Consider the following 17,514-nt stretch of genomic DNA (forward strand, 5'->3'; position numbering starts at 1 on the left):
TTCCGTTTTATAATAACTATCGTTCTAAATTATTTTAAATCAATAAAAATAATTTTACAAAATTAATCTTATAATTATTAATTTATTTTTAATTTTTTTAATCCATATTATTAATATTATAAAAAAATTAATATTACATTAAAAAGTTAAAATAATAATCATTTTAAGATAAATTTATTTTTCTTATACAATAATTAGTATTTAAATGAGGGAGTAATAATTTAAACTAAAAGATTATGAAACTAGTGCCGCAATCATGCAACATGATTACATTTGCGAAAAGTTGTACGTAGAGGTAGCATAAACAAGTTTTGTCGTTGTCTTTATAATCGATTAATAATAGGTCAAATTATGGATATTTGCATGACGTACGCTACTCTAACCACACAACGATGCCAATTAGTAGTATCTTTCCTACATGATGCTCATCCCTAAGTCAGCATCTTCCTTTAAATGGTTTTATTTATTTATGACATTGAGAAATACACACAATTATTTTCTTAGAAATAATAATGAAATACAAGTAAGGGAGGCATGTGTACGTGAACAAGTATAGATAAATTGGGTCCACTAGAAGAAAAATTAGTTGGTGTGGAATTTATATAAATAGTGGCATTCAGAAAGATGGACCTTAATGTGGAGGTGGGGTTGAAATAAGGGGTCCCGTGTGTGGCTTTTTAGAAGTAAACATATGCATCATTTTCTCTGGATTGCTGTGTGTTGCCCCACCACCATAGTTGCCCTTTCATATCAGCTTTTCATGCCCTGCCTGCTGGCTCAATAACGCCTATAATTATGGAGAATGATTTATTAGTGCAGCTTTTAAGTAATTTCTTCAGAGCTCGTTTTTAGAATGATTTGGTTGCAGGTAGAAATTGTTTTAGAATTTGAATTCTAAAAATTGAGTTGAGCATTTTCAATGAAATCTTTTATTTTGAGTATTTTTTTTATTCATAAGATGCAAACTTGATAAAATTATTTAAAAACTGAATTCATTATCACTCATATAAAAGAATACTTGTTGTTGATGATTTTTCATTTATATACATTATTTATTTCTTAGTGTATCATTAAAAAATGTGACATCTTTAAACCTGATTCTCTCTCACATGTAAATTGGATATCTTGAAGAATGTAAAATTATTTATAGGACCGAATATTTGTAAATGCTCTCGTAATAACCTGATGATATCATATAGGTTCGACAACAACTAATAAAATAAACTTTCATGCCAATGTCAAAATATGTTTGTGTTTTAAGAGATATAATGAATGTATGAATAAAGCAGCGGGAGAGTATTCAAACTCAAAATCTCAGTCTTGAAAATATTCAAACTTGAAATTAGCCGTGTTTGAGGACCGGTTTTGATGTAATTGAAGATTTAACTTAGTCAAATTTGATTGATTTAGTTTGGTTTAGTTTTCATAATTTTTTTTAAAAATTTAGCCCAACTCATTTATTAACGGTTTATTAGGTTCAGACTAATGGGTTATTCATTTAAATTTGATCTTTATTATTTTATATCATAATTCATCCAAATATTCAATACAATTAACACAATATTTTCAAATGTCCAAAAGTAATAAAATTGATTCATTAAATACCATTAATATAATATTTTAAAATAAACTAATACAAATAAAATGTTCTTCAACAAGATTTACTATAATAATAATCTGAATCACAATTATTTCTTACAATAAGCTTTATTGTAACTAAATTTGTTGAAACAAATGAATAAAATATGATCAATTAATATTTTAAACACCGGCAGAAAAAATAATTATGAAAAAAAAAGTTAAACAAATAATAATGTACAAGAAAGTAATACCTTAAGAAGTTTCAACACTAGTAGTGTCAACACTTGGAGTCTTAATATTAGTAATATTTAAAGTCAAATCAAACAATTCTAAAAAATTTGATCGATTCGGTTCGGTTTTGATCAGATCTATAAATCTAAACTTGTAACACAACTCGTACATAAATGATTTTGATCGATTTAATTCGATTTTGATCCAAATACATAAATGATTAAACTCAAAATGTTTATATTGATTTGAGTCAATTTAAATTTACAAATGAGCCGTATTCATGAACACTTGTACTTAAATCATAGTCTTGAATTGAATGCCACATTTGTGGTTGTTAATAGCATTATCTATAATTAATTAATCAGCATACATATGTTTAGGTAGTAATTAAAAGTAGTAAGGACAAGAGGTAGTATAAAATTATAAAGTACCATAAAAATTAATCTTGTCAAAATATGTCTAATTCAAGGTTGAATTTAATGCACCCAATCGACTATGAAAGCTAGAATAACAAAATCAAAACCTGACTTTTGTTTAGTTTGATGTTGATTGAGTTTATAAACAGTTAAGACTTATGATCACCTGAAATATAATTATTTTTTGTTTTATAAAATACCACCTAGATTATAATATTACCAAAAAAATCAACTAACGTTTATCACTTTTTTTATTAAAAGAGTTAAAGCTCGATTAAAAAATGTGCTCGTCTAATTTCTTAATTTTTGTTAAATTATTTTTTCAAGAACTTAAATTTATTACATTAAGAAAAAAAGAATTTTAGTTCACAGTAAATCGAAATGGGCTGACAAAATGTTGGCCTAAAGTGTGTTAAGCCCAATTTAACCCGATCCAATGCATAGTATCTATTTTTTTTCTCACTTATAAAATACTAGTAATAATTTGTGTAGATAAAAAATAAATGAGGTGATAGTTCGTATTACTTATGAATATCTCCAAAGTAGAGAAGCATATATCTTCCCAAAGTACTTTCAGGAAGTTTTCAATGCCATGTTTAAAGGTCCCTGCACTAAATTGTGTGACAGATATGGCCACCACATACTGTATGTTGAATTAATTTGTACAACAAGATTTTGTTTGTTTTGTTTTATGTTTCAGAAACTGGTCCATTTTCTTGCATTGATATCTCGCAGTCATAGGTCTATAAGAAATTATCTTTTATAAAAAATAATTGAGTAATATACTAAAAACATTACGCTAATGATACAGCAAAATCAAATTGTTTATATTTAAATCTTTTCATATTAGGTTTATGTATACTCATTGTCAAATAAAGAGCCAAATTTTCGTTGGGAGGTTAGTCCTAATGTAGTGTAAATATTTTTTATTTAAACAATATTGTCATTTTCCAGTTTCCAGGATATGATTTCATAGTTTAAATATATGAACAAGAAGAAAGTAGGGGTTTTTTAATTACCTTTTTTTTTTTCTACTGAGGCGACATTTTATAAAGATTATTGTTTTTTGATGTACAAAGGAAGAAAAAAAAAGGTGAGTTCTATATCCATGGTGTAACAAACAAACAAACAAAAATTGAAGACAATCTAATATAATAGAATTTTCCTTTCCAAAACCAATTGTTTCCTCCCATCCGACTCAAGATTAAGAAAGTTTCAAACTCAATAAAACATCTCATTTAAATTAACCTTTAATAATAAAAAAAATTCAATATCGGCTATTTTAGATTAAAAAAAAGAAAAGAAAAAGTGAAGCACAAAACTTTATTATGTAGTAATTAGCATAGTAATTGAAAACAAATTCTTGAAAAAAAATAATCATATTATTAGTATAAAATAGTTTATAAAACTCAAATCTAAAATCTTATTTAAAAAGAGGGAATTCAATATCACTTTATGACTTATTAATTCTTGAAACTTTTGGATATAAGGTAAAAGAATAGTTGGATGAGTGGCGTGGGGTGGTGGTGGAGTCTGTAAGCTTCACGTTTTGCTTACTCACCCTAGTACCCCTGTCTCAATAAAGACCACCATATCCTCATCTTTTTGCCTCATACTTTTTATTTTCTTCTTTCCAATTTTTTTACTCCATCTCATCCCACGAGAAATTTACACGTTAATAATCTTTTTACTGCATTTCTTGGTCCAAAAATTTTTTGGAAGATGGAAGAGTGTTTCCTTTTATTTTTAAAAGACCAGAGTGAGCTACTAACAAAGTGGCTTTACCTTTAAAAGACCTTCCTGCAAAACTTATCTTTGTAATTCATTTTTCTTTTAATTATCTTGATTTACTCTTTAACTTATCAACTAATAGCATACCACTATCTTTCATTTGAAGAATTGAGGCCCAATTAATAAATGTATATTGGCTAGGTTAATTAAATTTCTTAAATATTTTCATTTGCTATTTTTTTATGGGACTTTGGTATTAAAAAGAACCATCCTCCTATATAGCGCCTAATCTTTCAACCCATAGTACACTGAAATGGGTTGACAAAACATTGACCCATATCATATTAGGCCACATTTAATGCGATTTGAAAATAGTATGACATGTTTTGACAAGTCTAATAGAAGGGCTACCTATCTAAAAATAAAGAGAAAAATTGCTGAAGTTTATCCTTTTTAGATAGGTATCTTAAACTTTCATTTCATCCTAATTATTTTTTAAATTATACGAATTGATTCAATAAACTCTTGTATTAAATTAAGTATAAGTCAGTAACAGAGAAGAGAACACATTTTGACCTTGATTTAGGTTCAGTCTCTCCATTAATTTATTTGTTAAATTAACAGAATGAATTTCTGAATTGAGAAAAATAAATAAATATACTTAAGGCCAGTGCATTTTTGTGCTGATTAGGTATAGTAATTAAGCAGAGCTAGTACTAGCACCCCTCCTCCTACTTGCTCTCACGCATGAAATCCGTTCTTTACTCAATCCACACCCACATGGGTATATGGATATCCATCTATTTCTTTTTTAGGAAATATGTATTAGATTTTGAAACATTAAAAAATATTTTAAGAAATCATAATTCAAACGGATAACACAAAAGGTGATCACTTGAAAATTCCTCAATCCTCAACCAATACATCAAATCCATCAAAAATTAAAAAATCTCACACTAATTACTCAAATACAAAAAGAAAAAAAAAATAGCCAAATTAGATCTTAAAGCAGTGCCCAAGCTCTATGTAGTAGAGAATGAAGTTAGCCTGCAAATGCAAATGATGATGACCTTCAAACAAGCTGTATGCTGTGTGTGGGAGGGCCTCTAGGCAATGCAATAAGATGGGGGTGGAATTGGTCAAGGGAGCTTTTTATTGAATGAGTCAATGACTATAATGGAGGAAGAAAGTAGCTGTAATTATTAATTAAGGATGAAATGAAATTAAGGCAAATTTCCTTCCTCTTTCTTTATATTTTTTTCTCTTTTTATGTAATTATGACTGTTGGTCCCAAATATTTAATCTGTCAAAAAATTTACTAATTATTAAAGTCTTTTTTTCTAATTATGGAATTCTTTTCACTCACAAGATTAAAATCTAAAATTTTGGTTAAAGAATTTCAAGTCACTGTCACTTGTACTGAAATTTGTGAAGAATTGGATACTCTTCCAAGCGACTAAAGCTGTGGGGTTCCATGCTAGCTTATTCCCATTGGAGTCCAAGAAGAAAGAAAGTCCCTTTAATTTGCACAGTTAACATTAACGGTAGAAGGCCAAAAACAATGATACCTTTTTTTTATTATTTTAAATAAGTTTTAAAGCATTAAATATACAAAAGGGGGAAAAAAAAAAGGTGTGCATGTCATATGTCTTGAAGTGAAAGGTAGGGGTGCAACAAGATTTTGTGAGTAGGAAAGATGGGGATAAGTAAGAAAGGTTCTTTCACTAGTTTTGAATTTTCTGCCTTTCACCTCTCTCACTCTCTTTTTTATCGTTTGCTTTACTACAAAAAGGTTCACCTTATTGGTGGAATATTCATGCATGTTGTTGCCTAACACTTCAGCCTTCTGCCTTGCTATGCTTTGTCGTGCACGTATTTCATCTTTTGATGAAATGAGATGATAAAAAAAAAAAAAAAAAAGTGGGAAAACAATGAGAGAAAGTTGAACGTGAAAAATCGTAGTCAAGAGGTTGTTTTAAGAAGTGAAAGTGAAGCCTAGCTTCAACAACAAACGTTATTACTTTTGGCTTCCAACTTTATCCACATAAGGATTAAACTTATATATGGAATCATATGCTTAATTCATCTTAAGGAGTACGAGAAAATCTTTTGACTTTATGTTGTGGATGTTGGTCTTGATTTCACACTTTCCACCTGCTTCAAATTTTCTTTATTGTCCCCTTTCCTGTTTCTTTCTTTTTTTTGTTTATTGCTTTTTTTCATATAGGATACTCTTTATTATTTTAAGAGAAATATCATCAACAATTTTTTTTTATAAATACACATTATTAATTAAAATTTATTAGATTTACAAATAAATGAGTCTCACTCTTTTTTCTATAAATTTCATTCATAGTTTCAATATTATTCGAATAAATTTTAATAAATAATAAAAATGTGTTATAAAATATGTCACTAATGATCGTATAATAATAATAATAATAATAATAATAATAATAATAATAATAACCAATAAGTTGTTGGTAAAGTGATATAATATGATTCAATTTTTTTAAGTTATGATTTGAATTTGAGTTTTATGTATTAAAAAAAAATTAAGACTTCAGTGATGAATATTTCATAATAATAATGCTGTGATAATAAAAAAAAATGGAAGATAATAAGCTGAAGCTAAGTTTTATCATCCCTAGTTTACTGGCCTTGTAGCGTACGTGTATATCCCTTTGTAATATGCCTCTATATTACTCCATTATTCTGACCTAAAATATGTCTAAAATGAAGGCCCAAAACACGATAATTTCTAGTATGAAAAGGAACCTTAAAATGTCATTTTCTTTTATCATAATGTCCTCAAGCTGAACAAGTATCAAAAGTGAGATCAGAAAATTCCGCAGCATCCTATAGAGAAATGAATTACACAAGACATGTGGGACTCTACAGCTTAGAACAGTAAGGCACCTTTGTTGTATTGTTGGTGAGAAGTAATATTATCAAACAAATAAAGGTGTTTCGTTGGATGTGGTTGCCAAGCAATCACGATAGCGATACAAGTTGCCTTCCTATAGGTGGAAAATGGGAAGGATTACTATAAAGATTTTGAGTGATTTGTAACTATTTTGTCTTATAACCTAAGAAATTTCTTGCCTTTTCATGGGAGTCGAATGCATCTATCGTTTTATTTTGAAAGAAAACAAATTTGATGACTAGATTTTGTGGAAAAAATTAATTGATGCCTTGGTTTTCAAGGACAATGTGCAAACGTCCAATTAAAGGCCTTTCAAAATAACCAGATGAACGAAATCAAAGGATCAAACTAATAATAGAGGGTTTAAAATTTAAGTCATTTCAAGTTAATTTTGTAACAAATGACAATAAACTTATGAAATTTAAGTCATTGCAAGTTAATTTTGTAAATACTCATTTAAGAGCACCAATAATGCATAGTTTCTTCTTGAATTACTTTAGAGTTTTTCTGGTGCATCCTTGTTAATTGTTGCGCATACTTAGATTTTGCACATTTTTTCACAATACTTATCTTATTTCTTCTTATTTGATGCTTAGTTTGATTCCAATAAGTTAGGTTTTAGTGTGTCTGTAGTTTTTAGACTCTTGAAGTTTTTTTTTTTTTTTACCAATTTTATTAATCTTTGAATGGTTTTTGTAGGGTGTGAATGCACCAAGAAGGAAATGGAGATTTCGCAAATTGGATAACTCACTTAGCGAGTTGAGAAGCCATTGATTTCCAAAGTGCAAAACATTGGAGATGTCCAAAGTGCAAAACATTTTTTTTTTTTACATATTTAAGAGATTGCTCACTCAATGCTATTATAAGAAATACATCTAGATCTAAATATAAATAAATTTAATTAATTTTTATATGGGAATTAAGAAAACTGGTTGATATAATTTAATTATTCTAATGGCATTTTATTAGAACATGATATTAAGAATAAAAATGAGTTATTAAAATTATAATCATAATTAGTTAAAATATATTTTTGGAATGATATCATTAACAAAGATGAAAGTAGTTCAAATTTATTTATATTTAAGTGGAAAAATATTTTTTTTTGCTTATATTTAGTTTCAATGAGGGTGTTATTTTTAGTTAGAATTGATTTGTGGATACTCAATTATTTGCATGCCATTTTTTTATTATATTCTATTACTACTTATTTTACTTATATATATATATATATATATATATATATATATATATATATATATATATATATATATATATATAATCTCTTTGCATATCAACTCAAGTTTGAATGTTCACTTATCGTTTTCTTTTCTTACTTAAACTCGATTAAAAAAATATTTGGCGTTGATGCGTCTTGTTTTTAATAATAATCTCTGACAGCTTGAAATAAAAAAGCAAATTATGCAAGACATTTGAATGAAAACTAAATTTGATTAAAAATATTCAATGTATAGCTGACTTTCTGATGTAACAAGCCATCTCCGACACATGGGATTCGAAAGGCATTCAACAATTTCATAGTTTTTATTTTTCTTTGAGAAAGCTAACATGTAGTTTGTTATTGAACCATATCTTAATTGGATTATGAAAATATGAAGATAATGCTCAACGAACAACTAGGGCAATCAACTTTTTTTTATTAACTAATAATAATTGCACAGCTTTTGTTCTAATAAAATCCATCCAAGTATATATCAACTCCCTCCACACGGGTTAGTGAACAAAATGAAATGACATTTTGACAGATTGCATCTTGTAATCCAGCATAAAAGTTATGAACTTTGAATTATTTGCTCTTATAAAAGAAAAGGGGAGAAGTAAAATAATGCTACCGGTTTACTTTATAACTGAGTTTTGTTATGGACTTTGAATTATTTGCTCTTATAACCTTTGAACCAATGTGTATTTTAGAACAAGATAAACTAGCTTTTATCAAATCCAGAACACGTTTATTATTTTCTTATGAAGATGGTAAATAATTCAAAGTTTACTCCTATGCTTTAAATTTACATTCTTATTCTTATTATTGAACATATGGATTGATATGTAATTATTTTAATTTAACTAGGATAGGATATGTTTCATAAAACTTCTTAATTGTAAACTGAAAAATTAATTAGTAACTAAAATGTAATTAAAATTTGAAATTTATCTTATTAAATTATAAGTATTTAATAATATTATCTGTGTTGAAGTAACTAAAAAAATAATAATATTTTTTTTCTTACATATTAATTTTTTTAAAAGAAATCCAATAAATATTCAAAGATAAAAAGAGAATAAATATAAAATGTTAGAAAGTAACATTTTAAAAATATTACTTCAACCATCTAAAAAAAGGTTAGTATAAGTAATGTTTCAAAAAATTGCTAAAAAATTGATTTATCAAGTAATTAAACAATTTTTTTTGCTAATAAAAAAAATTAAAAATTAATTAAAATATTTTATCAAACACAAAATCTTAAGTTTGAACCTTAATCCTTAGGTATTTAATTATACTAAAATTTTAAAGAATTTATTTTTACTACTTATAATAATTTTATTTAATTCAAATAAAATTATCTCTTACTCATTATAATCTTTACAGTATATATATATATATATATATATATATATATATATATATATATATATATAAAATATCATTCTAATATGTTTTTTCTTCTTTTTTATACTAAGTTTATTTAGTATTTTTGGATGAAATTGCAATAAACCACCTTGATAGGTAATCCACATTGAATCATAAATTTTAATCATCAAATTAATCTTATTATCATATATGATTCCATACTAGGATTCTAGACTGTAATTAGCTGTCCAATTCTAACACTGGATTAATCTGATTATCATATGCCCTTATGAAAATTAAAAACTAACATTTTCACCTAATTAGCTGTCCAATTCTAAAAATATTACTTATTTAACTGTACCTCTACATGTAATAAGAACACAGCAAACCCAAATCCCTGCATCCTTTTAAACTGTAATAATGTAACCCTTTCCACATCATCAGTTAAAAATTTTCAATTAAAAAAATAGACCGACCACCCCAAAACAATTAATTACAGCATTGAACCAGTATTAAACCCCATCATTACCTTTGAATGACTTTCTTTTCTAAAAAAAAAAACAGTGGTTGTTAATAAATAAAGGATAAATATTAATCACCATTCTAAGAATATAATTAAAGAATTTAAAATATTTTTTTTATTAAAAGATGAAAAGTTATGTTATTCTAATTTTTTTTAACTCTCTTATAATTTATACAATAAATATTTTTAAAAATTCTTTAATTAATATAATTAGGACACTGATTAGTTATACCTTGAATAAATAAATTCCCAAGACAATACAAACAAAACAGAAAACAACTAATAAACCGGCACTTGTTCGTCCCTAAAACGCAACTCCAAAGGCCAACAACACTATGACCCTCTCACTCTCAGTCTCACTAACTCCCTTCACTTAGTTAAAACTCAAAACACTTTGTTTTTTCACTTTCAGTTCCCCCACGCGCCACCACCACCACCCATGGGTTGCACGGCGTCGAAGCTGGAAAACGAGGACACGGTGCGGCGGTGCAAGGAGCGGCGCCGCCTCATGAAGGAGGCGGTCTACGCGCGCCACCACCTCGCTGCTGCCCACTCCGACTACTGCCGGTCCCTCCGCCTCACCGGCTCCGCCCTCTCCACCTTCTCCGCCGGCGAACCCCTCTCCGTCTCCGACCACACTCCCGCCGTCTTCCTCAACAACTCCCAACACCACCCCCCACCCCCCCAACACCAGCCTTCTCCGTCTCCTTCTCCTCCACCACCACCGTTGTTCAACCCTTCACCTTCTCCTCCGCCACCGCCAAAACTCGCCACCACCAACCCCCGCCGCCGCAAACCGCCGCCGCCGAAGCTCCCGCACATCCTCTCCGACTCAAGCCCCTCCTCCACCCCAAGAAGCCACGTGTCAAATTTTCCTTCAAGCTTCTTCCCCACCGCACATTCCACCTACTCCTCCACCCCTTCCCAAACCTCCTCCGTTTGGAACTGGGAAAATTTCTACCCTCCTCCACCCCCTCCCGCTTCCGATTACTTCCCCGAACAACCACAAAAATTCTCACACACGCAAACTCAAACACCTTCTCACTACTCTCACAAAACTCAAACACCTTCGCACTACTCTCACAAGACACAACAACGCACCAATCCCCAAATCCACGACACCGATTCCGAGAGATCTGAATACGATTTCTTCGACGGAAAACTCGAGACCGAGAATGAGAAAACTGATTCTCATCATCTTCCAGAGGAGTATACTGAAACTGAGAGGGAAGAGGTTCAGTGTAGTGAGTGGGGGGATCATTACAGTACCACGAGTTCCTCTGATGATGATGGGGTGGAGGGGGATGTGGAATCGCGCTCCGAGATCGGAACCCGGTCGAATTTCGGGTCGTCGGTGCGGGCAGAGTCGGTGGTTGGCGTTGGCGGTGGCGGTGGCGCGAAGCGATTCGATGCGGCGTCGTCGGTGGCGGCGGCGGAGATGAAGATGGTGGTGAGACATAGGGACTTGAGGGAAATCGTGGAGGCTATTAAGGAGAATTTCGATAACGCGGCTTCCGCTGGGGATCAGGTTTCTGAGATGCTTGAGATCAGTAGGGCGCAGCTTGATCGGAGCTTCAAGCAATTGAGGAGTATGTTTTCAACCAAATTCCCCTTTTTGAAATTTCTCAACACACTTGTTTTTGCTGCTAGTGTTCTTCTATCAGAATCTGAGTTTTATCTTATCTTGATATAGCTTATGCATTACTTTTGCTATCAAAACTTAGATATAGCAGAATTGGAATTTCATCCCCAAGAATCTGCATAACATAGATTGTCATGGTGAAACTTTAATTTTAGTTGGAGAATAGTATCAAAGGTATCTATGAAATTGCATTTAAGTTTTTTCCTAATGCAAAGTTTTATTACAAAACACTAGTTTTAATCGAGAAAGCAGCCTTTTGAGAAATTCTTTTTATTTATTTTTTTCATGTTTAAATTGCGCAATTTTAATTTGTCTTATGGGGTGTTGAAAGTATTTATTATTTAATTGGGGTTTGAGATTGATTATTGGGGGAGTTTATTTTTTCTTCTTCGCGTCAATTTCGGATGAAGATTATGCTTTTTGATTTTGAAACAGTGGATTGGAAATTGTGGGTAGGTTTGAATTGAATTTTGATTTTGATTTTGCAGAAACTGTGTATCACTCGAGTAGCATATTGAGCAACTTAAGCTCGAGTTGGACCTCGAAACCGCCGCTGGCGGTTAAGTACCGGCTCGACACCGGTTCGCTGGATGAACCGGGCGGTCCAAAGAGTCTCTGCTCCACTTTGGAACGCCTTTTGGCGTGGGAGAAGAAGCTCTACGAGGAGGTTAAGGTAATTTTAGCTTCATTTTTTTCTTTTGGGGTGTTTTGTTTCTTGTTATTTGGGATAATATGACGGTTCCCTTTTAAGAGAATTTAATTATATTTTTCGAGACGATAAAAAGGTGAAGGGAAAAAGGAAAACGAGTGAGGGTATGCGGAGTAGGTTATGTTGGGCTTTGGTAGCGTAAGGTCACAGCAGAATTTGACTGTTAATAGTGAAAATGACCTCTTTTTCCTTTTTTTCTCCTTATGAATTGACCAAAATAGCCTCGGTTGTTGGGACCAACCTTTATTATTGTGGTACAAATAATGCTCCATGATAGGAACATACTTATCCAGAAAATGCTTTTTACACATGTCGAGTAATGATTTAAGTGTATGTTAGGTCTTACGGTTAGCCTAAGAAGATAATTTCCTCATTTTGGCATGAATTTTGGTAAATTTGGAGGTGTTAATATGATAATGATGATTTATTGTGTGAAATGACTAAAGTACCCTTCACCCTTTAACTCTTTACCCCAATGAGACAAACTGACTAGAAGGGAAAAATAGCAATGAAGGAATGAAGAACAAAGTAATTAACAGATTTGAGTTACTTAGCACTTGCCTGTTTCTTCATATTTTGTCCTACATGTGATTTATTGTTTACACACAATTGGGTCTATCTTACTATTTTTTGTTGTCTGCAAACTGTGTATGAAGGGCAAACATTTTCTGTCACATACACTTGTGTGTGTAGGTTTACTTACTGAAAAAGGCACACGTTTCTTTGGGCATACGGCACAAAAAGAAGAAAAAAAGTAATGCCTAGGATATTGTTATGAATGTTTGAAATCACCATAAATGTTGTGTGTCCAACTTGACTGCTTTTTTACCAAACTGAAGTCAGGTGGTTCTGTTGCATTTATTTTTAGCTAAAAGCCTAAAACCATGTGGTTTGGAAACGAGGTGTGCTATGCTAACACTTTCTACAAATTGTGCTTGAATTTAGGCTAGAGAAGGTGTGAAGATTGAACATGAAAAGAAATTATCAGCGCTGCAGACTCAGGAATACAAAGGAGAGGATGAAGCTAAGATATTCAAAACCAAGGCTTCCATAAATAGGCTGCAGTCACTAATAGCTGTTACATCTCAGGCTGTGTCTACCACCTCAACTGCCACTATTGGCCTTAGGGACTCTGATCTTGTCCCTCAGCTTGTTGATCTCATTCATGGGTATGTCTCTTCTTCTGCAATAGCTTTACTGTTTTGGTAGCTCTAAATGTGGGGAATAGCTAAATAATCAAGTTCTAGTACAATGAGATTAGATCATTACATCATTAATCAACAAAGAAGTGAAGAACTTTGTTGATCAACAATCAATTCAATTTGACAATAAATCTGGCATATGGGAGCCCACTGATCTGCCCATTTGTACTACTGTAAATAAATGAACTTTAATAAATTCATTGGGTCCCAAAGTTGTCTAGTATTTTGGACTAATGAAAATTCAATGTGTTTAGATATTTTTGTGTCCATTTACAAATTAAATGTGATATTTGAGACTTCATGATCAAATGCACTTTGAATACTGTGCAGCTTGTTGTGTGGCCATAATTTAGGATCATGCTGTGGCTTGCACATAGGATATTTACTCCCAATTTTGTAAATGCAGATCCTTTGGAATGTGAAGGCTTTGAGCTGTATCAAATAACCAACCCTCTGAAAGAAGTTTTAAGTTTACCTGTAAACAATTGAAATGCTTCTTTTTTTTCTTTCAAATTCCCGTCATTCATCTCGTGTGAATATGCTGCCTAGTATGGGTCAAGAAAATCTTGAGTGGTAGTTGAAAACATTATGGCTTACTGCCCTCGTATGCAACTTGCTTTATCATCTCTGTGTAATTGCATGTGCTTCTTTGTACCAAACTGTCCAACTACTGCCTACCTCTTATTATCAAACCTTGGCCCACCACTTTACCTGTCAAAATGTTATTTTGTCTCTTTTAGGCTCCCTTTGTGCAAAAATAATTTATTGATGGAGTTTGGTATGTTAAAGCAACTATTGTAGGGTGGTATAACCCTCGTTAACTGATTCAAGCTATTTTGACTGGTGGGTTCTATATGTTGTAAAAAATGATTGATGTTACTGATATTAATCTGTTTTACTTTATTGTTACTGATATGAAACCATAGGTGTGTATATATAATATGATTCTGATGAAGGCTCTTTGGTTGTTACTGATTCTTGTAGTTGTAATTTAACTTTATGCTAGGTGGGGATCAATTGATAGTGTAAGATTTGTCACACTTCTGCCGCTCAAATAACTTTTTATAAAAATTGATTATGGTAATACACCGTTGAAATATAACTAAGAGTGTGTTTGGATGAGACAATTTTAAATTCTAAGAATTTTAAATTTTAAGAATTTTAAATGCTTCAATTGAAATTCTTTCATTTCAAAATTCAAACTTGAATCAATAATATTTCTTAAGCACAAACTTTATATTTTTTTTTGGTAACAACACAACCCTCAAACTTGAATCAAATTCAAACTAACCTGTGCAAGTAGTCTGCACAATACTATTCATCATTCTTGCGTTTGCAGGCACAACACAAACATCTCCTCTGCACAAACAAAATTAACAAACAAAGGTCCCCTTTGTCTTCAAAAGGTTTGCCACCTCCTCGTAACTATCCTGCTCCTTCACTGCACTTGATTTTGCCTCCACGGCTTGCGAGTTCACCTGACTCCGATTCGAGGATAGCAGCTCAGCAGCTTCCAGTGCAGCCAGCTTGTCAACTTCAGCTCTCTTGCCCTTTTTGAGGTTGCGAGATCTACAAGATCTGGAGTGGGTTTCATTGGATTTGGGTTTTGAAGATGAAGAGAATGATTTTTACTAAGTAAACAATGGAGTGAAATCTGATGCTGTCTCTGCTCGTCGATGCAGCACCACCGTCGGCAACCGGATCGATCTGTGAAGAGGAAGAGCCATGTTAATCCTAGATTAGAGAAGAAAAAAAAGCAAAGATGAGAAATTAACAAACTATAGAGAGCAACGGAACTGCGAAAGTGATAGTGAAGGTGAGACTAGTGAGAGTGTGTGAGGATCGAGCGAGAGAGTGTGAGAGAGGGTCGAGCGAGAGTGTGAGGAAAGGTCTTAGGAATGAGTGAACGAGAATAGCGAGAATTTTCAAATTCTCTCCTTTTAGTCAGAAATTAGAATTCCTTAATTTTAGTTAATTGAAATTTTTGTTTAAAATTTCTTGAATTTTAAAATCTTCCAAATAAAATATCCAAACACCAAATTTTATCTTAAAGAATTTTAAATTCCTGTTTAAATTATTTTTCTTGTTTTAAATACTTCATCCAAACAGACTACAGATTTTGCATTTAAAATTCTAGAAAATTTAAAATTATATTATACCTTAATTTTTAAACATTTAATGTCATAGAAAAGTGATCTTGATTTAGTGTGAAATTTTATGAGCTTGATATGAATGATATAAACTTTGCTGTCATTGTCAACTACCTTAACCTCGTGATGGCAAATGTTTCCACATTCGGGGTAAATCTTCATAGTAGAAGATTATTGAGCAGAGTCAATGCATATAAAAAATAGGATCATGGAATGAGAATAATAAGTCTTGACAATTGCAACTCTGAGGATGGGAATGGAATTATGTATCATTCGATAGTGTTTGCTTATTTTGTACTGAAGCTGAGATTTTGTTTGCTCCCTTTTGAAACATCTAAGTACGGAGTTGCCAGAATTTTACCTTAAGAATTTGTTTCTGTGCAGCAATTACTTATCTCTTATGTATTTGAATTTGAATTTAAAATGGGGATGGCCTGTTCACAGATAACGGCGTTGTCTTGTTATGTTTGTGAATTTGTGATATTTTTGTTAAATGTAGATTCATGTACATGTGGAGATCAATGCACCACTACCATGAAATTCAAAGCAATATAGTGCAGCAAGTCCGTGGCCTTGTGAACAGATCATCAAGAGGTGACTCCACTTCTGAACTCCACAGGCAGGCAACTCGGGACCTTGAATCAGCTGTGTCAGCTTGGCACTCCAGTTTTTGTCGCCTTATAAAATTTCAGCGTGATTTCATCCTGTCCTTGCATGGCTGGTTCAAGCTCAGCCTTGTTCCAGTCCACAATGATAACATCAACAGTAGGGAAACCTCTGATACATACCAATTTTTCGATGAATGGAAACTTGCACTTGACCGTGTCCCTGACACTGTTGCATCTGAAGCCATCAAGAGCTTTATCAATGTTGTCCACGTGATATCTTCCAAGCAAGTGGAAGAGCTGAAGATCAAAAAACGAACCGAGACTGCATCCAAGGAACTTGAGAAAAAGGCTTCCTCTCTGAGAAACCTTGAGAGGAAGTTCTACAGCTCATATTCTATGGTAGGCATTAGCCTTCCTGATTCTGCACCTGACAATGGACAAGTTTTGGATGCACGCGACCCACTTGCTGAGAAAAAACTGGAACTGGCAACCTGCCAAAGGCGTGTTGAAGATGAAATGCTGAGGCATTCAAAAGCTGTGGAGGTAACAAGAGCCATGACCCTCAACAATTTGCAAACGGGCTTGCCTGGAGTGTTTCAGGCACTGACCAGTTTCTCTTCCTTGTTCACAGAGGCTCTTGAATCAGTGTGTACCCGTTCATATGCCATCAAGTAGGTGAGGTAATTCATTTGTTCTGCATGGGATCTAAGTTCTTCATAAGGGCTGGGGGATTTTTTGGCGGCAAGCTCTTATTGCTCTCACTATTTTGAGTTATATTTTGAAATGTAAATATGAAGAATTTTGGGGTTCCACCTATTTTGATGGAAAAGGGAATTTTCTTATTGTACAGGGAAATTTCTTGGTTTATTGTATCAGAGGATTGCAATTTTTAGTATATCAATAAATTATACGCATTGTGCTTTCATGTTCCATTTATGAATTCTTCCCCCCTATAAATTGTGTGTATATGTTTGTTTTTCACTTTTTCTTTACCCCTTTACCCATTGAGGTTGTATGTATACTTGTGTATCTTATTGTGTTGTGTGGGGACCAAGGAGATATTTGGAATTTGGATGATTCATTAAACTTGTATAATTGTGTATATTTTTGGTCTAAAAATTTATTCAGTCAATTAATCGGAAATGATTCACATGAATTTTAACCAATAACTATTAACTTGTTTTTCATATGTGCACTAAATAGTT

At 32.0% G+C, this 17,514-nt stretch overlaps 1 protein-coding gene across 1 annotated transcript; it reads left to right on the forward strand.

Annotated features, from left to right (window-relative positions):
* Nucleotides 1-10,286: 10,286 nt before the first annotated feature.
* Nucleotides 10,287-17,241, forward strand: LOC114396703 (nitrate regulatory gene2 protein-like). Its single transcript, XM_028358820.1, has 4 exons — nt 10,287-11,587; nt 12,129-12,313; nt 13,295-13,518; nt 16,201-17,241. The coding sequence occupies exons 1-4, from the start codon at nt 10,438-10,440 to the stop codon at nt 16,982-16,984; spliced, it is 2,343 nt and encodes a 780-aa protein (XP_028214621.1). The 5' UTR covers nt 10,287-10,437; the 3' UTR covers nt 16,985-17,241.
* The last annotated feature ends 273 nt before the right edge of the window (nt 17,242-17,514 follow it).

This window comes from Glycine soja, chromosome 18 (genome assembly GCF_004193775.1).
Source record: "Glycine soja cultivar W05 chromosome 18, ASM419377v2, whole genome shotgun sequence".
Lineage (NCBI taxonomy): Eukaryota > Viridiplantae > Streptophyta > Magnoliopsida > Fabales > Fabaceae > Glycine > Glycine soja.